Here is a 25,808-nt window from a genome sequence, read left to right as displayed (position 1 = left end):
CTTCAGAGTAGTACATGACACAGTGATTATGGGACTCACCAGGAATGATAATTTGTAATTTCACTCCAAAACCTCAGCTGGATTCCCAAATTGACCAAATAGGTTATTTCCTTCCTAGAGGACTTCTAGGATGGGAGAAAGTCTTTGTTTAGTAATGCTCTGGCACTCTAGAAAATCTATGAGGCATCCATTATTTAGTCAGCCAGCCTATAAAAATTACATGACTTTTAACACATTTTTAATTGCTTTTAATTATTAACATTTACATTGCTCTCAAAATGACAAAGTGTCTCAGCTGGAGACATGGTTAAATTTTTAATAACACTGGAAACCAAACCAGCAAATCTCAGACTGTGGATTTTCAACGTACACAAAATTACATGCATGTGTATTTATAGATAAACTATTATCTATATAAAGATGTATAAAATTCTATCTATATATATATAAAATAGATAAACATAAAAACATATATATGTTTTTCTGCATGTATGCTTAATGAAATCTCAGGATGATTATGTTGAGAAGATAAAAAGGAATTGAAGCTCAGAAGGCTTTTAGACTCCACAAGCTCAAACAAAACAATTGCACAGACACCTAAAAATGCCTGTTTTACCACACCTTTAATTTGTGGAATTTTGTTAGAAGAATACTCAGGCTACTAGAGATCATGGCGTGACAGGCTTGCTCACTATGCATTTCACAGGTCAAGTGAAAAGCAATCACTTCAAAGAAAATCCCTTACATGAATTATTTTACTCATGTACCAAGCAAGCTATCAATAACCTGGTCCATTAAAAAGCATTGCTTCCCAAACAACTAGTTTGCTGCTTTTTTTTTTTTTCTACTACTTCCTCAAATGTCAAATACTTTGCAATTCCACAGCTGAAATGCGCACTGGAGATCACTAAATACAGCATTTATTGCCCCAAACACTTATTGTAGATAAGCAGCACCTATGCTTCCTCCTTGTCTCTCTGTGGCTTTCTCAGGACTTTTCTAAATTGCATTTTAACAACTTACCCAACTTTCTACACTACATCTTCAAATTATTTTTACCCTTGTTCTAACCCTAACCCCAACCTTAGAAAGCAGAGGTAAGTTAAATATAGCAAGTTAAGCTCTTTTTCTTATGATTTTTGCCAAAAAGAGTTTTTCTTGGCTCTGTGACTATCAGATATCTTCCATTTTATATGATCTGGTCATTTCAGATAAAGTTTATAGACATGTTTGTTGCCAAGCAAACCTTTTAGCTTCTGAAGTTTCCAAACATCCATTTTCAAAACAAATCGGGTCTGTCTGCAATGTTAACCACAAAAGAGTAAATGAGCCTCAACACTGCTAGGGCTAATGACATTAGGTTGCCAGGAGACACCTTGACTATAACCCAGATTGACTCATAGCTAAAGACAGCCAGCCAGTAATGCTGTTAAAACATCCCCACAGGCTTCTTTCTTGCTCCTTCTTTTCTGGAAAAATTATTCACGCAATTACAAAATAGTCAAAACAATTTTAAGAAGAGTACTGGAAAGCAATGAAGATAGCTCCCTCCATGATTCGGATAAAGACATACGCAGCTGCGCATGCTCAGTCCTTTCTCAAGGCATCTTCTAACCACTGGTCACTAGCACCATCCTTTAAAAAGGATGTCTCACAATTTTGACATCCCTCTTGCTATATAATTTTCTGTTTGAGCTCTAGATGAGCCTCAATCCTCTGAAAGGAACCTCAGGAGTACATAAATGAAAGTCCCCATGAAGGACTTAGATTGGAGAGCTGGAAGTACCCCTAAACTCTTGAAATATTAGAAATTATTTAGCATAGGCAAACACTGTGGATAAAGTTGCTTCTCTCTTTAACAAGAATTAGGAAGCATCTTTCCTTAAGTAATGAGTCTTATCCAACTTTCAGGACCTTAAGGAAATGGAAAAGCTATGCAAGAAAAGTAGCAAATTGGGTTTGTTTCAGAGCAATGGAAAGAGAATAGTGTTAATACAGTGCTAGCAAACAAGATTCTAGTTTCCCTCTGATACTTCTGAATAAAAACTGCAAACAATACTTCTTGGTTCAAGTCCAAACAATAATAAAACCCATGTGTGACAACCAGTGCACAACTCTATGGTCAGCAAAGATGAACAACCTACTAAAATTGCTTCCTGAAGTTGTCAAATTGGGTCATAGGGATTAACTACATAATTCAGAAACGCTCGGAATACATCCTGCCACTGTTGCTACTTTTGCTCTACTTAGGAGGCTTTTGACTTGTCTTCTACACTGACTTCAAACCCAAGTATTTCCAAATTTGTAAACTAGCCAACATCTTTGACAAAGCAAAATAAGAACAGGAAATCTTATGAATGCATGTTTGTCAGCTTGCTTTATCTTACTCTCCACTTCATAGCCTTGGTTTCCATTTCAGAATCTGACAGGAGCAGGCTTATTCCACTAAACCAAATTACAGGTATTAATTCATGGCTCTCGCTTGTTTGCCAGCTCCTGCATGCACAAGGGTAGATAAAAATGTATTTACAGCAGAATTTAATTACCCATTTTCAAGCCACTGGCCTCCTGGCAAAAGTCTGCCAATGTCGTGCAGAATAGAACTCGGATTAAGAATTAATTTACTGTCAGCAATGATCTGCAATTTAATGGCTTAATCAAGTTTGCTACAAAATTGGTAGAGAGCTCTGGAGCCTAATACTGCCCCAGAGCCTGCTGCATCTCAAGACAAGTTTCAGAGATCCATTACATAATCATCATCCAGCAAATCCAAGATCTCTCTCATGCAATCAGGAACTGCCTCTAGCAATCTTACTGCTCACATTACAAAGTTATAGCTCAGGGGTTTGAACTTCAGTGCATGCATTTGACTCTCCTCCTCTTCCAGCTACATCTCCCAGAGAAACTGTACTTGCATGAATACAAAGATTAGCATGTAAATACAGGCCAGTGTGTGACTAACACATTCTCTCTTGTCCTTTCAAATCATAACAGAAATATAGAAAACTTAATAAAAAGAGACAAAAAGTTTTAAAACAGAAATGTTTTATTTCTGCTTTAGAGTGGTCAGTATGATTACTGACTTCTTTCTACAGGAGCACAGCTGAAGATGAAAGTAAGAGATTAAAACTTTAAAACTCAACTATGAACTGAACCTTTTGTTAGAAATCTGAAATTTATTATCTTTGAAAATAAAATCAATCCATGTTTTCTGCTAGAAGCCAACTGATAGAATAATAAAAGTGCTGAAACAGAAAATGCTATGCTAGAAATAAGGATATAAAAACTATTCTCTTAAGCTTTTAAGGCCAGATTTTAATGATCTCAGAGGATCCAGCCTTTCAATACATATAATAAGCTTCTCACATGAGGTGTTTAGCTGAGCTGAAATATTCCAGATGCTCTGCAAATTACCACTGGTTGTCCTAATATCCTGGGGGAAACTCCTAGAAGTGCTTTCAACACCGCATCATCACCACAGCTTACCTATTTTACTCTTTTTTCCTGCTAAGATTATGAATCATCCTTATGCCTCCCATTCTGTCACTCACCCATATTTAAATCACATCTGGCACAATGCTACTAATACATCCAAATGCTTCTTTTTTCAGCACTAAGGACTAATTCTTTTTTTTCATGTTTTTCCCCCTTTTCTTATCCCCCTTACCCTTTCCCCTTCTTTAACCCTCTCCTTTTTTTTCCCCTTTATTTGAATATAACCTTACAGCTTTCCTCCCTTATTTTAGTCTAGGTACTTCTAAAGAAGCACTACATCACTACATGATGTATACTTCAGTATACTTTATATACTGAACTTAAGAAAGATAGAAGTTAAGAAAGGAACTTTTGCATCTAAGTGTAAAATGAACTCGGATACATTCAGAATTGTGCAGACAGGACCCTTTCGCAGTCCTACACCTTCACCAAAAGCTGATCTGCACATATGGTGGAAGAATACACTCCCTATTCATGGTTAAATGAAACTCATGGGTTAACATGATGAAGCTTATGTGCAAGTGAAGATACAGTACAAGTCTAAAATACACCAAGCCCAAGTTCATTAAATAATCTCTATGTTCATTAAACAATTTGTATGAAAAAAATCCTTAGCTAATAGCAAACTCTTGTTTCCTAGTATTTAGGTTAAGGAATATGCTGTTGTCAGAACTCAAGCATGCACCAATGGTAAAACAATTCAATTCTGAAATATCAAACCAATCCCCAAAAAAATCCAAAAATGCACAGACATGATGAGCTACATGTTAAATGTAATGCAGTGGATGGATGTTTTACTAGTCATCACTTGCATAATGTAATCATTTAAATACAGGAGGTAAACTGAAAAGATGAAAAATGTATGTTCATATAGGAAAAAAACGAACAAAGTCTTCAGTTACAGTTTGTCATTCCTAGTAAGTCTCCTGTATCAAGTATTTCTCAGCTGAGTTTACATACAATATATAACACGACACCAAGTCCTTTAATGAGTGTGTTGAGAGTACTGCAACATGGAGTCAGACATCCAGAAATCTCATTAAGCATTTGATCACATGCATTCTTAAAGTTATGAGAAAATTACTGTAAGCATCTGTACCTTAATTAAAAAGGCTAATTAGATTTTATACATAAGACTCAGCTTTAATTCTCCAGCCTTGCATCCACACAAGTAATCCACACTAATAAACATTTCCTTAACACCTGTATAGATCACTGGACTGCTACATCCTTTCCTTAACAAATGCATTGTTCCCATATAACCTACAACACTGCTCTGTTAGCTACCTGCAATACCATGTTTCTCATACCATGAAAACTTCTTCAGAAGCAAGAAAACTCTATGCTTTTACTCCAGTTTTAGAGGGTTCCTGCACATTCTGTTTTGAATTCTATAGGCGTGTATTACAAGGATATGTTATGAAATATTACAGCTTTTATTCTCTGAATTTTTAGCATGGGCTTGCCTCCAAAGACAGCTAAGAATATAGTTGTTAAACTCTTCTTAACAAATAAGTATACACTTCATTAGAAAAGCAGAATGTTCATTCACAGAAAATAAGAAAAAAACTTTTTTACAATATTATAACTTTCCCCTCTCAGAAGAGTATGTGCCAGAACAGTTATGCTCATAAAGGAAATGCAAATTATCAGTGCACACGCACAGACCCTAGAGCATGCAGCAATGATGGCAATGACAGTACTGGTGAGCTCGTGTTCCAATAATCATCTCCCTGCCCATTACGATACCACTTACAATTACAGCAGTGAATTGAAAAGAGCAGCTCCTATTCTCCTAAATAATCTTTTCACATCCCAGACAGCACTCAATGGAAGCAGCAGGCCTAAATCTGCACTCCACACATCACAACTTCCATGCATGATCTAACACTGGCTTCTTCACTTTCACTCCAGCAGCCTCATTTGTTTCTCTTCTCTCCACAACAGTACGCCTAGCACTACATGGATGCTTTGCTGCCACAGATGAAGTTTTCTGCTACCATCACAACAGGAAACTTTCTGTTTTCTTTATGTTTTCAAACTGTCAACTATACGAACACAATTTACATTCTCTCAAATAAAGTTACACCATGCTGGATTTCCTTTCAACATGGGACAGTGGCAGGCATAATGTTTTGCTTTGTAAATTCAGAACAGAATTTTCTTTCTGTGCAATCATCTTCAGAACCTACACAAGGAATTCTTCTCATCAGCTGCAGAGGGCTCACTGCTAAGAGCAGGCAACAGCAAAGCCTACCCCCACCTCAAGTGGGAAGCCAGGCTGCAAACCATCAAAATGCCAAAGGCACAAAATAGCATGCTTGTCCCAGTTTCTTCATGTTATTTTGGTATACTTAAAAAAAAAAACCAACAACACATAACTCATTAATTATAACCTTTCAAAAGTGTGTTTTCCTTTCCCCTAAACTGTTAAAATTTAGCAGAACAGCAGCCAAAGTTCTAATAAAACTATTTTTAGCCTTTGTCATGCAGAGAACCTCATGAAGAGTCTCATCTTTCTATTAATGCAAATATATTTAAGCAGTCAGTGCAGGAAACTTTAAAATATGCTAATCACTGTTTCTTTGGACTCCAGTCTCTAATGTCTTTGCTGATGTGTACTTATCACAGGCTAAGTAAAGGGAACATGATCATTTAAAGTGTCAATAGTTAGTCACAAATCCATGTAGTGACAGCTATATGTGCATTTTACTGCCACATTTATAGGTTTCATAAATTTTCACGTTCAACATCCTTTTAATATATAATGTTCTTATTTTCTTATGTCTAAGCTGAATTGCCACAGCATGTTATAAATGGAAATGCTTTTGATAATCACATGAACTGTTTTTCTTTTTAAAGTGATTCGGTGCTGATGAAAGGGGCCAGATTGAGGCCTTGCAGATTGGAGTTCCCTGTTAATCCACAAAGAAAACAAGGGGCAGTAGCTGGGCCAACTTCCCTCCAGTACATCTCCATTTAAATCCCTAAGAGAAAAAGAAAAAACCCAACCAACACACATATCGCATCTCTAAGTCACAGCCTGCCTCTGCCTGCTCATATCCTTGGCCTTGCTTCCTATTTTTACTAGCAGAGAAAGTAATCAAGGAAAGCAGTGCATTTCTGGGGTTAGACTGCTGCTCGTGAGCTGCTTTGTAGCACACATTTAAATCCAGCAGCCACACAACACTCGTAGGCCAGCACATGGAACTTCAGTGTGTAGTTAAAAGATTACATTAATTTTATCTGCTAAAGCACTGAGGTAAAGTTACTGGGTCTTACTTGGCTTCAGCACTACTTTTTGAAAGCAGGTCAGGAAAGATGAGTATTTTCTTCAGGAGGTCTATATAACTCTCAATTTTGTCACTATTATTCAATGAATGAGTATTAGCAATGTGGCCAAAATACTGGAAAATATTTTGGCTTTAACTCATCTACCATAAGGAATATAGGAGCAAGCATCACTTGGAAGACAAGGCCCAGACACTTGTCCAAACCACTTGCTAACTCCTACCTATAAAACTGGACTAGAAATTTAAAGAACAAAGATCATTCTTTAATGATACACAAATACATCAGCAAATAGGGGAGAATATGATAGCACAGGATTTTAAAATACCACAAGTAGCTCAGCCAGAATACTTAGAACAGAGCTACCTGGATTAGTCATATGGCTACATGAACACAACTGGATTGTGCATCACTTGTCTGTCTTTGGTTTTATTTCTCTCTCTCTCCTTTCCTTTTACATTACTATTACTATTAGAATATTTTACTTTATTTCAATTATTAAACTGTTCTTAACCAACAAGTCTTACCTTTTCCTGATTCTCCTCCCCATCACACTGGGGCCTGCAGGAGGTGGCACTTGGCTGCTGGCTGGGGTTAAACCATGACAGTGACTAAGAGCTTCCTCAGACACCTTCTTGCCATATTCACATAAAATCCTGCCTGCCCATAAGGAACCATCAGTGAAGAGATAATGGACTCTTGCCTTCTTAACAGTTATACAGCTGTTTTCTTATCTCAATAAAATGCATATATAATACTGGCCTTGGATTTTAGTAAAAGATCAAATCCCATTGAAATGAATCTTCCAGTCATCTCGGGAAGCACCGGTTGTGTCTAGAATTCCCGTCTTTTATTTATATTTTATTCTGTTAACCGAAACAATACAGCTGTTAGAGTAGATTTCACCTGTTTGGCTTTGGTTTTACCTCCAGGTGAGGATGCCTACACCATTTGTTTCTGCAATTTCAACTGACAGATATGATCTGCAAATCTTCATGGCAACTACACAAAACATGCTGTCTACTGTGAAAGAAGGAACCAGGAAGTTTCCAAATATATTCATGAGTGGTCTTTCTGCAGTGTGCTTTGCTTTGAATCATACTCTGCTCCTTCGTGACTATTACTGCAGATTTTATGAATTCTAAAAATCCCCATATTTGCCTTGCTGAAATGAATAGTCTCAATTACATCTCTGAGACCATGCACTTAAGCCAAGATACTTTTGGCTCTATATGAGCATATTTTTAAAATGTGTTGCTAATTATTTATATAGCTCATTATCTCCTTGTTATGCTGAGCACAATTCATTTCCTTCATCCACCCACTGCCTCTCAGGTAACGATGAACTCATGGTTTGACAGTGACTGAAACTATTACTTTTCTAAGAAAGAAATGAAGCAGTGCAGCCACTCTGGAGGAACATTCTGTAAAATCCAAAAATGAGACCTCACTGTCATTAGATTTAAGAGGCAAGGCACATACATTGCACCTTTCCCCCAAGTACAGAAAATCACCTATTGAGGCTTCTTCAAGAGCAATGCAGATACCTATGGACGGCTGTGTGAATAAGGAAAGAGTGAGAACATCCCAAATGATGATTGCTTCAAAACTGTTTTAACCAATGTAGCTAATTTCTGGCCCTTCAAAATCAAATAAGCCATACCAAGGCCACAAATGATGTACTAACTAGTGGTACATATTGCCCAGGGAGAGAAAAGTGGCCATTTACATAGAGATCCCCAAACATAGTTGAAAACACAGTATCTGTGCATATAAAATATGGAGCGTTAAGCACAGGTTAAGACAGGAACCTGTAAACTTCACCACACACTAATATGCTCCTATTCAGACATCTGGTTTTTTGGTTATGCTTGATGAAAGAGGACAGCTCAGAAATACAGTTTTATGTATCTTTTTGACAATCCAATCTGCTTTTCCTCAGTACGCCTTTTATCTCTGATTTACACTACCAAGCCATGGGCTCATTACAGGATCTAATATCAAAAAGGCTCTATATTCAGAAAAAGATTTCATTTAAAATATCTTTCTCAAAATTTACTGGACAAGCAGCCTAGCAAATGCAGCTACCAGAAAATTCTGCAGTCTGATTCATTAGGAAAAGTTAATTAAATAATGTTCTCTCCTCAGACATACTATTTTGTCTTAAAGATGATTAAACAAGAGGCAAATGTAATTAGGATATCAAAAAGTATAAGCAAAAAATTAATCTTATAATGCATTTCAGAAAAATGAAGTAATAAATCACCTTGCTCCATAAGCCTTTTGTTTTGCTGTAACGGAGAGTGCATTGAGATTCTTCAGTTATCTGATACTAGTATTACATTTGTTGAAGCAATTTAGGAGGAAACTGGGACTGACACACAGTACATTTAGGAGGAAGATAATATACACAGCTAAGGCTTATGCAGATGGCAGCCCTTCGGAGAGGAATGAACAGAATGCTGGGTAGTGAGAGTTATGAAAATATAGACTACATCCATAAACACAAAACCAAGATTAAAAAAAGAGTATATATATATACATATATTGCACTGACTGTGCATATATATATATGTGTATATATAAATATATATATGCAGTGTCTCTTAGACAGACCCCCACTTTATATCCCAGGTTCAGAAAATAATTCTTTTAGGGGAAGGGGAACTTTTGAAGGTTTGCATCACTGGCTGGTTGTTGGCTGGATGCATTGATATGACAGTATGCAAAAAGAAAAACATGCCCTGCAAGCACTACCCATATAATCTGCATTCAGTTCCTGAGTCTATCTTAGACTTTCTTTAGATATTACTTAGCTCATTTGTTCTGTTCCTTATAAACGAACAGAGATAAAAGTGTTTTGTTGTTCTTGTCTGTTTAGACCAAATTCACTGCTCAGTTATCTCAGTCATTCTGAGATAATTTTGGGATGTCTCCTAAATCTGCAATCACAAACCCCAAATGCCTAGTTTTTAATAAAAGAATCTTCACAGTTTTAATATATACAATAAAGCTTATCGGAAGGCCTTACATTTGAATTTTATAATTCAGCAGGATAAATGGATGTATTCATAAGAGAATTCACAACTACATACAATTGAAAAATACATATATATTTTCCAGAATCATAACAAGACAGCATGGCATCCAGCACAGACAAAACTGTCCTGAGTCTGCTAAAGGCCCCACTCACCTATGCTCTTTTGGACATCTGAGCATGCTTCATCTCTCCAGAGCTTCTTTAACAGCCACTCTCACACATGCAAGCCACTCAGTCCCAGGCAGCAACAGCAACAGTGCTTGAGAGTACCTTCTCCCAGCTGGTGCCTCTCCTGACCTACCCTGACTGATTACTCCATAAAAGAAAAAAATACAAACTGTATTACAAGAGTGTTTCCTTGAAAGGTCATATTTGAGTCAACAACCTTTTTAAACTCAGGGAGTAAGAATATTATGTTCTAGGAAGAAAGGAAAAAGGTCAGCCTGCTTTCATAGCTACTGATTTAATCCAGTGTGGCACTGGACAGACCTCATTGTTTGGGCTTCTAAATATCTTTCCCTGCTCTCACTCATTCAGGAATGTAACAACTTGCTCTAACCCCAATTAGAAAAAAAAGTAGGTTTTAAAACCACATAAAGATCTATTTTTGACGGAAGTTCTCTTCACAGCTAGCAGATAAGAAAGGCTTTTATTATACTGGCACTGTATCAACCAAATTAAAACAGAATTCTACATTTGAACTATCAATCTAGAATTCGAACAGTCAATTGAGAAAATACCATTAGAAATGGAACATTATCTAAGTAATTTCATTGGTACGGAGAAGAAAACTGATGATGGAATGGTAAAGGGAAATAAACTATTGAAATAGCTCATTGGCACTTCATGCTATGTGTTTAAAAATACAAGAGACCAAAAATAATAAAAATTCAAATACATTATGATTCATTTCAGCATTTATCAAAATCCAGATACTGTTTTTGCCCATGGATATTGCTGATGTCATTGCTAAAAATCTCACACGTGTCCAGGGTACAGGAAAGACAAGTGACCTCAGAAAGTTCCTTTCATAGAGCTGGCTATCCAGCTTAAACACTAAGGTCTGTATCAGATGCATTCATATTTTTAATTATTATCCCACTGCACCAAGCCCCACTGTTCTGCCATCATAAAGAGCCTGAAAAACAGCTCTGAATAGCAAATAACACTAAAATATTCACAAAAAGAAGTTTAAACCCCTAGTACTCTGACCTCAGGAACAAACAAATTCAAGCGAATCTTTGGAAAGCATGACAGATTCCTGTTTTGCACAGAGGCAGAAAGGCTTAAATTGAGCTCAGTGTGTATTTTAGAGAAAACTACATATTGCAATAGAATAAAGCCATTACAATTTTTCCATCATGAACATGTGATAGAGGGCTGTATCTCTCAGCAAAGTGCTGTTGTTATAGAAACTCGGCTGACATGTTGCTAGTATGGCAAAAGTGGCATTATACCCACACTAATGTCCTTTTTATCAACCCCAGTTCTAAACACAAGAGCACTTGAATTTACAGTCAGGGAGCTGCACGTCATTCAGTGCAGCTGCAGGCAGTGTCAAATGCTGCTGTTGCATGGTAACTAACAGGTAAGTGGTACAAGCCTGTTCTATTTATGTACACAGAAAGCTTGTGACAGAAGGCGAAGGGAACATTTGTCTGTAAATAACAAATTTGGTCTCTGTTTACTAAAACACAGGATTTTCCGTCTGCAGTGAAACCACTCCCGAAACATACAGTACCAGAATGAAAACTGAACTTATTGCTTCTGATTCTCAGTGTAAATGATTAAAAGTTATTTTTCCTGATACAGCTGCAGGAATTAATTAAAAATTAAATAGGAGTGAACAGTAAGTGAAAATTTAGCCTCAAATACTGTAACTACAGTATGAAAGAAACAGTGCTTAATATGTTGATAGGAAATTTTAATCCTGGCATCAGAGTATCTAACTCTCTCACTATCTGTACTGCAATACTATATAAACAACAGTGTTTTAAAAGGAGCCTGGTATCAAGCCCAAAGTTTACTCTTCATCCAGAAGGCTGCTATTGCCCAGCAATCATTTACATTTCTTGTGTTCCACTTAAATACTGACAAATTAAGCTGGGAGAACAGACCCTGAGTGGACTCAGTGACAGTCTATGTTGGAATTAAATGAGCTGCTGCAAATAATCATTTCGCTATTCTGTTCTCAAGACCCTAATCCAAACCACTGCTTTTTGTTTTACAACACCTTATGCTGCTTGAAAGCATGAATTATTTATGTGAATGAAATGAACAGCAAAACTTCCCACTAATTTCATTCACATCCCATTTTTGTCTCAAGTTGTTTTTTGTCTATGTACTGGGTCTAGGTCTACACACAAAAGCTAACTTCTCAAATGACTTCTGTTAAGGGAACTTCTAACCACAATGTTAGGAGATTGACATCACTTCTTTTACCAGAGGTGTCTTTTACCAAACCTTAACATTCAGTTCACGTCACAACTATGTAATTATTCTTTTCAGAAGCAGAGATGCAGAGAAGGCTTTAACAGCCATTCAAAATATCACATTTATGCACTTTTCTCTTGTCATATTAAATACCATTACTTTTGATGCAATCAAACTAATATCCTTCAAATGGATAAAGCCAGCACCAAATTTAGAACCTCAGGCTTCAAGTATCAGGCTCTTAAAGCAAAGCTTTAAGCCTTTACTTTCAGCTCAGTGAGGTACAGTGTAAGAACAGTGAGAATACTACTTTTAAAAATGGTACCTTTTAAAGAATTTTCTTTAAATTATTCTGTTAGTTACTGGTTGCTAAGTCCTTTGAAGATCAAAGGTGCTATATGAACTACATCTTATAACTCAGTCACGGACAATGAACAGACACTGAATAAAGGCATGCAGAGTTCCAAACTTATATTATTTGCTTCATTATCATTGAATTAAGTCAGTTGTAGTCTTTTCAGTGTTTCTGAAAAGACAGATAAAGTATGGAGAGCTTCTGCAACTTTTAAGTTCACAGAAGGATTCTCATGTCCCAGTATTAATCTGAAGTGCTAGGACTTGTTTGTGCTGGCAGTAGCATGAGAGCAGTCACCTGCTCATCGCTCACCCCCTTAAGGCATGCTACACATTCCAAAATGTGCCATTACAACTGCTTCTGCTGCTGTAGAAGGACCTGATCTGTGCAAAAACGATGCTGGGGTGGGCAGATGCAGAAGTAGCTTGACTAAGCAGGCACTTCTGTGAAAAGGACAACCATGAAATCATAGCTTTGCTATCCTGAGCAACTGACAAGTGTTTAGAGGATAACCCTATACACAGTACATCTCTACTCAGCAAACTGCATTTACTACTTGAAATTGACTAAATTGACTCCAAAATTCAACTCAAGACAACAAGTTCAATCTAGTTTCTCTAGCAATTTCCAAAAGCTTGCCTTCCTTTTCACAGCATTTCTGTTTACATTAACAAGTTTAAAAAGAGAAATCACACCCATTATGATTTCACAGTCCAAAAAGAAGCAAATAGTGTAATGAAAGCAAAAGCAGATAAAACAGCAATTAATTACAGGAAACAAAATGTAGTGTTCCATCTGCACCTCTGATTTTAAGAAGAAACAGAAATTTGTCCATTTATGTATTGAAATATCTTTGTTCTTAAGTGAAAGTATTTTACCTAAAAGAAAGAATTAAAGACACCTCACTGGCACACATATTCCTCTCTGGAAGTTGTCTTCAGGTACACTAAGATTATTCTAGAGTTTTTATATTCAAGGGACCCTTCTCTGATTTCAAAAGGTGCCTGAAACTCAGTATGTGTGCAAACACAGAAACCCTAATGGAAAAAATCTGACATTCAGAATCAAGTGTCAGGATATAGACACCAAAACAGAATGGAATGTGCTGATCTCAAGCACTAAGCACTATGCCCTGCATTTTTGTACTCATGCATCCAGAACAAATCATTGGAATTACAATTTCTATCACATTTTTCTTTACTGAACTCTCTTTTTACACTTAAATTATGTCCCTACAACATACGTATCATTTAAGTACTACTACTGTTCCACAAGATTCTAAGAAATCAATACAAAATCTATTGCTATAAAGACTGTTGAGGCAAACCCTCCATCTCCCAAACACTCCCCCTCAGAAAACCCCAGCCCCCTGATGTTAGTGACATGCAAACAAAACCAACCCAAACAAAACCAAATGAACAAACAAAAGCAGCAGGAATGCAAAACTAGATTTGTCTTTAAATTCATCAGCCATAAAATAGTAAAAAGAAATAAGACTTACTAAAAACTGCCAATGCTGATGATCTTGATTTAAGGTGGCGACATGAGACTTAGAAATCTGGGTCTCTTCTAAAAACTGAGTCTGATCAAATATTTTCTGTGATGTTGCAGGCTGCAGACATGATGGATCATATCCAAACTGTGTAGAATAAAAACAGAGTAAGTCAAGTGACCAGTCTGTTAAAACAGCATTTGTATTAGCTGACTAGCAGTTGCTCTTCCTACAACACGGCATGTTTCAATATATTTTTCATTGTCTGTGCCCCCAAAAGCTGCTTGAAAGTGATGGCTTGATATACATTATATATGACAGAAGTCAATCTAAACTAGTAAATTCAACCTTGCTGAACAAACACTTTGTCAGGGCAGGGAACAAAACTCAAGCCCAATATAAACCTCCAAAATACGGCTTAAATAGTGTGGTTATTGGCCCCTTGCAGGAAATCCACTTCAGAGTAAACGAAAAAAAAAAGAGTTTCAATATTTTCTCTATAAAATGTAGGGACATAAAACTAGGCAGAGAAACTCTGACTGGTACTTATCATTAGAGGCTGGAGTTTGCCAGTATATCTCTTTGTATTAGCAACAAAGTTCCAGCAAAGCTTATACAAAGTACCATTTGAAATCCTGAGGATGTTTTGAAAGCTCACCCACGTAACCCCCTAGATTAACAGCAATCGCCGGTTTGATATTTCATTTTTTTCAGGACATCAGCAACATCAACATCCTCTTTTGAAACATCAACATCTCCTTTTTCAAGAAGGTTTGTAAACAACCACCCCAAATGCACTATATTTTCACGTAAATATAATCTGAAATGCACATGTTTCTGAGGAAGCTTAAAAGATCCTGAATTTGGGATAGTTCAAAACTACTTAATACTTTGTTTAGCATTTTCTGAGCAATCAAACACCATTTTCAAAATGACTCATTAGAGACTATAAGTTACTGAGACAGGCACAACCCCAAAGGCATTGAAACCAGTGGAAAACCTTCCACTGATCATTGGGTAAGGTCCTAATTGTTTATAGTTCAGCTTCATAAACCAAGAAAAATCCAGTAAAGCAGTTCTTCCCTCAGGCAAAATTAGCTTCCCTTCCTTACACCAAAAGTCAATCAGTTTTAATACCACCTGAAGCAAGTAACAATTGATTTTAACAGCTTCCTCAGGAAACACAAAAAAAAAAAACTGAAGAAGTTTTATGAAAATAAGAGGATTAAAAGAAAAATGGAACACAGCATCATCATTATGACAGTTTTAAATGAATCAAAGTTTGTTGTAAAGTCTAGCATGAAATGCAATTAACTTGTTCTTCCCATTCCCAGAAGCAGCTTAGCAAATCACTAAGATGATTACATAAAAAGATACCTATGTGACTGTCCCCTTCATGGGCAGTAATGAATTCATGGCTGTTTTCACTACATAAAGATCATCAGATGTAGGTCTGTCAAAAAAGCCCTATGATTTTTAATACTTAATTTACAAGACTATAATTCAAGTGATGGAATGAACTGACTGGAAGTGAAGCATGCAGGTAGAAGAAAAACTTTCACTAGCATGGTGAAAACTACTAAAACTCCAATTCAGAACTTCCAGAAGATGCACACATCAAGCATTTGAGAAGTGCATGCGGTCAGTAGATTTATATGCCTTGAATTACAACATGTAGAGCACATTCCTCGTCAGATACACACACTCGAAAAGCTGAGTATTTAACAGTGTTACAGTATTAGGTGCATTGATTAAAAGAACAGAAAAAATACAGATGTAAAGATAACTTTTTTCCCCAAAAGAATTTCTCACTCTTAAGATTAAATATGTCCAGCCAGGGTCAACCCACCACACAGACCAACTCCTGCAGAAAACAGGCGTGTTTTGCAGTTAATTTCTGTAAGAACTTGTGTCCTCCCTTCTGCACAAAGTCTTCACCACTCTGAACCACATGCTTTATCTGCTCACCCCTCTTTTCATAATATTCAGGTCAAAATAACTGCGTGCAAAGATGTTAGAGATCTCGAAAGAACTGTTTCAGAAACAAATGGTGTTGCAACCAGAGCTATGAAGCAGTAAGGCATCTTTACATGGGATTTGATTTGGGTTGCATTTCAAAACTAGAAAATAAAAAAAAAAATGAGTAGAAAAGATATGCTGACTAAGCTCAGCAAATTAAATTTAGGTGAGCCCCCATCTTTGCAGAGATGGTTCACTTCAGCTATGCTGTGAGAGGGTAGGAAAGGATTTCAGAAACACTCAAATCAGCCCAGACAGTGTAGGGTGCTTGGGATCCAGCACTACACTGTGCAGTCCGGTCAGCAGAGGAAACATGACAATAGCTTCCTTCCACCCAGTAAACAGCACTGTCCTGTTTAAATCCTGTTAAAAACTATCAAAGTATCAGTTCCTTCCTCTGTTCAGCCAACAATTCCACCTTTCATCCCCCAATAGCATTTTTACATAAGCATCTCTGTGCTTCTTCCTTAGGCTCCAAAAAGCTTCTCTATAAGCATTTGTCAAAGGTATCCAACTGTCCTCCTTAAAATTCTCAGTGGCTTTCACAGGTACCTATGCAAACTAAGTCAAATTCAGCCAGGTGAGACACCACACGCAACAAGGCTACTCTCATTCCCACCGGTGTTGTTCCATGACTTCCACCCCTTTTTCTCTCTTATTAATCATATCACCCACTAAAATGTGAACTTCTCAGAGAAATGACGCTGGTTGCTACATGCATGTAGCACAACAGTCTGGAGTCTGAATTTGTGCTAAAACCATAATGTAAACAACAGAGAAGAGCTGACATATTTATTGGCCTCGGTAGATGATAAACATGATTAAGCTCTTATGAAGACATTAAAATTCGTATTTTTCACTGAAATAGAACTCTAAAAATAACTTTGGAGAATGCCCCTCCACATACAAAATGACAAGGCATACGAATTGAATCCTGTATGTACAAGCTAAATATCAGAGGTTACTGTCTAACAGTTTGCTCAATGACAGATATTTCCAGTCATACCCCACATTTCCACCTATTTTTATATGTCTTTACTTACATAATGTTTGGTGTCTTCATCAGCACCAATCTAATTCTGATGGCAAGATCAAGGCTGTACTTGTAGGACATGGGAAATCACACTGAAAAACATGCATCCTTCCATTTCTGTTGGGCTTGGGCCTGGAAGCACAGGATCTTTATTTATTCATGAGTTTCTTGAGAAGAACTAGTGGTTGCTTTGTGTCAGCTGCATAGGATCGTAATTCAATCTTCACTGGAACCTGTTTATCTGAATGACTCATTAAGGCACAAGCAGACTGCTAAAGAACTGTTTCATAGTATCAAAGCCTTTCAACAGGGGGAAGATATGTTTTGAGAAGTCACTTCATGCTGTGTGAGTTTATAGAAGTTAATTTTTTATTTCTTAAAAACATAAAGAAATAAAGTAAAGCGCATTCACACCTATAAGTAACATTTTCCTGCAAGGACTGTGTCAATGGGCACTAGGATGTTTTATGGGCACAGGCCTCGAAAATGCAAGCTCACAGCTGCAGGAACACTGGGACAGGATAGTTTCTAGGCTTGGTACTCAAGCCTGGGGTATGCAACCAGCTTTTCAAACAGCGCTGTTGCCATTCCTCTGAAATTCTACTATTTCCTACTGTCGTGGTTTAAACAGCAGTAGCAGTAGCAATGCATTTTTCTCAATTCGTTTGACAGCAGAGGGGAGGCCACAGTTTGCTTTTACTTGGAGGGGTGTCCAGTTCACTTGGAACCGACTGCCCCAGGGGTGGAAACACAGCCCTACCATTTGCCATGGACTGATCCAGACTGCACTGGAACAGGGGCAAGCTTCAAAACACAGCACTGCACCAGCTACCACGAAGGAGAAACACGATTGCTACGGCTGAACCCAGGACACCTACGTATAAACTACAATGAGTCAACTGAAGTTTCAAAGATCTACAGCTCTAGCATCTACTGCATTATTATAAATGCAGGTTAAGAAATGATCTTTTAGGGGACTATGTTTATGATAACACTCATTACAGTTTCTATTCAGGAAATTGTCAGGTGACAGACACAGCAAGTACAGTTGACCCTTCACAGATCTTTTCCGGAGATCACTGCTATAGCATACACATGCCATGAAAGTCAGTTCAAGAACCAAAACAGTTGTTCTAGGAAAATCACCTAGAAGGCAGAGCAGACATGGTCAAGTGATAAAGTTACTGCTTAACAGCTATGTTTGAAGCTCAAAGAGTACAGTAAGAGTTTACAAAGAATGCACAATACAGAGGAGCTTTAACATTACTTAGTTATTATGCTATTTCATAATACAGTGATACAAAGTATCGATACATAAAGGTGCAGCATAACAAAACTTCTTATTGTGGTCCGTTGGACGTGTAAGTCTTTATCAGTTTGCGTATTTATTTTCCAGCTGAAATCAGCAAGAGGCAAATGTCAGTAAAAGGTTAAGGTCTAAACCTGAATACTGATATTCTAAGGAGCATCTATAAAGTCACACCTTCATTATGTTTTCTTTAAAACTGTAAGTCATATTGGAGTCTATACCATAATTTCACGTAGATCACAACCACCAATGTATTTTACAATAGCTAAACTTCTTCTGATTAGTGAGGTGTAAATATCACCTTTGAAGATAAACCAATATAACTACAAAACCAAATTACAGCAATACTCCTTACATGACACAGTTGTGAAACAGTGTTTTGGAAATTAATTTGAAAGATGCTGTCATCATGTCACATATTTTACAATTTCTAGCTATACATTAAAAAAAATTCAGCATTTGAATTTGATCTTAGATTACAAATGACAAATGGATTGTGACTGAAGAATCAGTAGCCAAGTTACATGAAAGACAATACCATTCAACATGGACGGCAAAATGTCAACAACTATCAAGTTATCAGTCTGCTGAAGCAGCTCTTAAAGTGGTGTTTGTAATATAAGACACTTCAATAAATCCTTCATAAAATACATTTCAATCTTTCCTCTTAAATTGAAAGGATTACCCTGACTCGCCTCTGCTTTTAATACATGCCCTTTTTCTTCTGGCTCTATCAGAGAAATATTCAGTATTAGTGAAATAATCAGTAGCATTACAATGTATAATAATTATGCAGCTCTACACTCTGTGTGGGTGCATGCACGTGTGCAGAGAAAGATATATTTAATACACATGCTAAGCAAGACAATAGATTTTATTTACTGGCTATAATTAATTCATTAGAATTTATTACTGTCCTATTAAGTCTAAATAGGTAACAATAAGGCAAACCCTGGACTAGCAGCACTGTGGAAACGCCTCTTAATTTCTTATATTAAAAATATCACAGAGAACAATCTCCTCTTCATTGTGGTAATGCAATACAATAGTGCAGTGTCAATCAAGGGACGTGGCACACTGTACTACCCACAGCTCAGAGAAATACTGCATGCCTCAAGCAGCTTAAAACCTCTGTTCATAGTATATGGCACCTTTTTAAAAAATGAAAAACTATGATATTTTACTTCTGAAAAGAAGAAAAATTGAAGCCACTGTGGCACTGAAATAATATTACATTATGTGCAAAAAACAATGTGATCTTTATGACCCTAAAAAAAATAGGGGGGGGGGGTATTGCATTATCACTATTCCCAGCACACCACACACACTGCTGGTCCTAGATCCATAACAAAAAACTGATCCAAAAGTCAAATCCCAGCACAAATGCCTGCAGTTTACAGAATGGTTCCTCATTTTCCTATATCACTGTCCCATACCTGACCTTGTGCAGTTTACATCTGACAGGGTCACAGTGAAGTCATCTGCTGCAGGCAGTCACCTTTACAAATGATGCACATAAACACACACTTTATTCTTCATACAGCTTTGAGATCAGAAAAAACACTTCATGTGCTTTGCAATCTTACTTTGTGTTTTACTTTTCCAACAAAAAAGAAAAAACAAACCAGTATATATTACAATTCTACATTATCACCAAATCTTACCCAAAACAGCTGACCGACACAGCAATATGGCTGAGATTAACTCTATATTACATACATTTGTTTTTATTTTCTAGTATCTAGTCAAATATTACCCTCCATCCTTATTATGACTGAGAACATATGGAAATATTTTGAGGATATTTGTCACACAATTTGAGAGTTTTGTGGTATATTAAACAACCCCCAGTTTTTTACTATTTCTACATATTTCAAAGTCACAAAACAACTTAATTAACAAGATCATACCATGTCATCCTTAATCTCATTAGAAAAGACTAATAGAAGCAGAATGAATTATTTCATAGAGATTACTGCCTTAACACCATCACACAGGCTCTTTTTAAATTTTCAATTCAGTTGTAATTTTCTCCACTACTTTAATTACAATCCTTAATTAAGTCCCTTCTTTAATCAACTTTATAGTTCTGTCCATTCATTTATGGCTGTATATAAAATAAGAAACAAAGAACAAGTTGCAAAACCATGGGGCCAGCACAAGTGCTTTCACAGTATTGGGATGGCCTTACCCTCTGCTCTGAGAATTGCAGGTATTCCTTCCTTCTAAATATCCAGAATAAATTCATAACAAATAAAACAAAAGTTTATCTAGGTTTCACAAAACCACAACTCATAAAAACATGATTTTGCAGTTCCTGAAAATCTGATGAATTAGGGATTTTATTTACATACTTTATTGTTAAGTTCTCTGCCAATTTTAAGAACCTGTAGACTGGTCACAGTTTTCACAGCTGGGTTTAGATGGCAGGTCTGTTATCTATATATTGTGAGGATACACCAGGATTTTTAGATCACAATTTTCATCACACACTTCGACATCCTGTACTGACATGGACAACACCAATCTATATAGAGGAAAGGAGTGTCAATACAGAATAGGTGATGTATTATAAGAAGCTTTACTGCTCGAGGTAAACTGATGCGGGAGGTTCAGCTAAGCTGGCAAAACTATTTTCAGGCCGTCTCCAAGTACTAATTCACTCAAATCTACTACATCTGAATCTGAAAAAAATCAGTAACAAATCTACTACATCTGAATATGAAACAATCAGTAGGGACTGTCTGGCAAGAAAAATAGTTGTAAGCTGTTCAGATACATTAAGCTTGCCTTGACTCCTATATAAGCCTCTATGTTTCTTAACAAAAGAGCTGTATCTATGTACACGAATACTTTTATGTATTTTCACCAGCATTTCAGTGAATGCATTAAGTCCATTCTGTATTTCTGCAAAATTTTTCTATTTGATAATTGAAACAGTAACTTTTCAGGGTATGCGGGTACCACATTTTTCAGAATAGGTAATTTATTCTCCAAAGCAATAATTGAGATTTTCCAAATGCATGCTTTACTGTTATCATAAGTAGTTCATGGTTCTTACCATAGCAAAGTCCTTTGAAATTGATGGCATTTTAGCCATGAAATTAATATGCTACTTCCTTTGAAAGCTGCCCTTTTCAACCATTCTGCACAGGGAAGATGTAGAAGTCATTCAGATTCATTCAGCACACTTAACATACTCTATACAGATATGCATACATACTTGTATTGCCATTTTTTTTTTTTGTTATTACTCAATCATTAAAGCCCTGATACACATATACAGAAGTGCTTTTCATTAATGAATGAAAATATGTACCTTCCCTTTACACAGTTTGAAGTAAAATCCAACTCCGGTTTTTAGGAGGAGTTAATATTTGAGCCACTGATTGATCCCATCAGGCTGAAAAGATCCCAATGTATATCTTCCATGAACTCCTGTTCAATTGGATTTTAAACATTCCTTGAAGTTCAGATTGATTTGACATTGTATTTGCATTTGTTTGCATCAGGTGGGAAGATTTAAACATGAAGTTTCCAAAACATACTGGTTTAAAGAATATTTGCCATTCCTAGTATTTCTGGCATTTCTAACCTACAAGAGACACGATCTGAAAATCACGCTGTGGTATATAAATCCTGACCTCAATCCTTTCACCAGGAAAGTCCAAATTTGATGTAGTTTTTGCAAACCCTCATATATCTACATCTACACAAGGAGATATATTCTTTTTTAACAAATGACTGTTTCAAATAAAAGGAACAGTATTCTGATTCAAACAAAACCATTGTTCATACTTATCAAATCAGATGTGATTTTTTCCAAACCAGTTCTCTGGTGATAGTTACAAACTCACTTCCTTTGAAGGCACATATGCAGCAAGTATCAGCCTTCTCTGCAAGGCAAAGCATTCTCTAAATGAGTATCAGTGGAGTTGCTAGCTAAAAAACAACTCCATAAACGTACTAAGACATATGCATTCTCATGGTGAGAAATACTTACTGGATTTAAAGAGAAGCATGTCAATACAGAATTGCTCAATGTCAACATCTAGTACCATCATCTAATATCATAATTTGATATTTTAACAGCAAAGATTAATAACCCTTTCGCAATAATGGTACTATTTAAAGGAAAAAATTAAATACTGCAGAATTAGCCTGCAGAATCTTTTTTATTTGGTAGGCATGTGACCAGAGACATGAAAGGCTCCGTCTCCTAAAATGATGAACTTATAAGTATTTGACTCTTTTTAACCAACTGTAAGGGAAAGGTCCTGCTTTTCAGTGACACCCAGTGAAAGAAGAGATTGGAATGACCATGAATAGCCTCTGTCCTTTTGTTATCTCTAACCAGCTCTACTCAAATCTTTTTTCCCCTCTCTCTCTCTCAAAGAAGACAGCTAAAGCTCATTTATGTCCCTTCCTTACTGCGGTGTTGCAGATAAGCACAGCCATATCCTCCCGATCATTAGATCCTACAACTTGGGAGCTATTTTTGCCATTTCTTTCTTCTTTACAACACAAACTGTGCCATTTTTTTAACCTGCCTCCTGTCTCTCCAAATCTCTGTGATTACCAAAACTTGTTTTCAGGCTCTCCTCAGACTGCTTCTTGATGAGGACAAAATCCTCGCCATCCCAGACACACAATTTGCCCTTTTCCATCTGTGAAGTAAGCAGCTATTACTTTATTCTTTGCCTGTAAATTACTTCTGAATTTTCTGATGTGCTAAGCAGGAATTGATCTCTCAGGGAGGGCTATGAAACACCAAGTGTATTTGGAATAGCAAATTTTTGTATTGGTCTAAACACATTTCCACTTTTGCTCTGTTTGCTGAAATTCTTTTCCCATCACGATACAACAGAAATTTGTCATTTCTTGATAAAGAGCCTAGATGTTTTTTTCCTTAAATCCTGTTTTTCAGAGTCCGATAAAACTTTCTAGTGACTTTGCTTTAAGATCCATTTGAATACACGTACCAAAAGTAAATTAGCAACAAAAATGAGAAATGCCAACACCCTCTCTGCATGCAAATTACTTCCCTTAAATACAAAAAGTGAGACCAAGGGAATTCTATTTCACTGAGCAAATTAACAAAAGGTCAGAAAGCTTGATCTTTGTCACTGGTGTACTCTGTCTGAAAGCTGAACTGCCTTTTAAATATTTATAAGGGAGAGCTGTAATTGCAGGCTGAGAGCTGTGAGAGAACTCTGCATGTACAATACAGGAAACTGAAAATATTCGTGACATGGGAGATATTCCACCAGAGGAAAATTTGGGTGAAGGAAAGGAGCACTAACGTGGCATTTTAAATCACTTCTGGATCAGGCTGCATAAGTAGGTGGCCTGAACTTGTTACTTTTGGGGTCTGTTTGCAAATAGACACAGAAGAAAAATTCAGACCCTTACTAGCCACTGAAAACTGGAGGAAAAAAAAAAAAAAAAGCAAAATAGTTTTCAATGACCAGTAGCAGATGGAGCCATGTTTCATTTTTGTATTTTTAAACAATATCAAGAAAAATGGGAAGAGAAACAGCTGCATATATGACAAAGTTGAGAGAAAACAAAAACGTTCCAGACACTGTTGCATGTATTAACTGGGCTTGCTACCAGCAACAGAGCTATCTCCCACCAGATTATGGGTTCTTGCTAGATAATCTCCCTTCCTGATGGATTTTAGTGCCTTTAATTAAACTAAATTTGTGCTTGTCCCTCTAGTTTGAAAGCCAGTTCCAAGTAATTTATTCTATTCAGCACCACAAGAAAAAATGCTCACAGAATTCACACTCCATTCTTCCTGTACAAATCAACACGATACAAAACAAGGTGACCAGCCTATAAAATACAGGCAAGATGCAATACGACCAAGGTCCACATTATGGACATAGCCTCTTGTTCAGAGTATCCTCAGCAGCAAATTGCTGAAGACTCAAGATTATGTACAAAAAATAAAACTATGCATTTGCCTTGCTCTTACTCTCATGCAAGCAGACTGTTAACTACTGCTGAAGAAGGTATACTGAGCTAAGTAGACCTTTTCTTCTGAAGTAATTTTATGTTCCTAGAATGAGATTGAAGGAAGAAGGCAATATGTTACCTAGCTCTAATTAGATGATATCATCAGTGAACTCTTCTACTTGGGCAGATGCTAGTGCCAGAGCAGTCTTTATGTCAAGTTCTGTAGGATAAGATCTGCATTCCACATGTATTAACTACATTCCTGTCTGGCTCAGACTCTGGTGACAATACACCTACCCCACTTCCTATCAGTACACCTTAACTGAGTTACAAAATCTATCTCAATACTCAATATAGACAGGTCTTCCACAAGGTCTACCATCTTGAAGGAAACGCATTTTTTGTTGAGTACTAAGAAATTACTGGTGTATTGCCACTGCCCTCTTCTGGGTGAGACAAGAACGAGACCTTTGCTTCCTCCATTAGTTTGGGCTGCTAATGAAAAGTACCTTTGTGACTCTTGTCCCCTTTTACACTGGATCAAGAATGAATAAGCAAAAAATATTTGTCATCAGAGCACAAGAATAGGATTCAGGGGATGCAGATCTACTTCCTGGCTACTAAGACTCAGCCTCTGCCCCTGGACAATTAATTCGGCCTCTTTGTAAAGAAGAAAAAACTGGTCAAGCCAGGCAGTTTGGGAAAAAAATGTATTAGCGACATGGAACCATGGAAGTACCATAGTGACTTCTATAGTGACTATAGAAGTATCTCAGTAGGTAAAAGAACCCAGGCATGACACATCCATTGGAAAAAATGATTCCTAATTTTCCGTATCTGTAAAACCACTCACTGGAAGTGTTTGATTCCTTAAACGTCTGTTCAATGATCTTTCCAATCTTAGCCAGATTGAACAATTCCCATTATGACAGGAATAGGAAACATTACTGAAAATGCTAAGTTTAGCTTGAGGGTAATTATACAGATCTAGCTTTGGATGAATGGTGATCTTGATTGTGAATAGGAGGATTATTGTTCAGAGTTTTTAATAAATAAATTTAAAAATTAGAGCTCGCTTGTCACTTGCAACTCAAAGTAAGAAAGAACAATAGGCTGTACTGGAGGCTATCCAGGCATGCAATCACAGCACTGGAACAGAAGCATCCCATAGTCTACATCACCAGAATGATAACATAAAAACAGTTGACACAAGAAAAACACTTGAGCAGCAGCAGAATGCACACCCAGGCAATGGGAGAAACTGTAGAAAAAAAATTGTTATTGCCTTTGATTTCATAACTGAACACCCTGGCAAAGTGAATGACTCTCAAATGAAAGTAACCTAACTTACCTAAAGCTTGGGTTTTGTTTGTTTTTTTA

At 36.8% G+C, this 25,808-nt stretch overlaps 1 protein-coding gene across 9 annotated transcripts in view; it reads right to left on the bottom strand.

Moving 5' to 3' along the window:
• The window catches only part of RIMBP2 (RIMS binding protein 2), a 136,263-nt gene that overhangs the window by 79,399 nt on the left and 31,056 nt on the right, over positions 1–25,808 (bottom strand). For all 9 annotated transcript variants that reach the window (XR_009967204.1, XM_062631591.1, XM_062631590.1 and 6 more), the window contains exon 5: positions 14,116–14,253. Coding sequence is in view for 8 of the 9 variants with exons in the window: in XM_062631591.1 (XP_062487575.1) it covers positions 14,116–14,253 (138 nt within the window). In the remaining variant the exon portion in view is untranslated. The remainder of the gene's footprint in view (positions 1–14,115; positions 14,254–25,808) is intronic.

Source organism: Pezoporus occidentalis, unplaced genomic scaffold, assembly GCF_034315485.1.
Source record: "Pezoporus occidentalis ecotype Australia unplaced genomic scaffold, CSIRO_AGI_Poc_V1 ctg37, whole genome shotgun sequence".
In the NCBI taxonomy this organism is placed as follows: Eukaryota; Metazoa; Chordata; class Aves; order Psittaciformes; family Psittacidae; genus Pezoporus; species Pezoporus occidentalis.
This window is presented reverse-complemented; position numbering and strand designations above follow the sequence as displayed.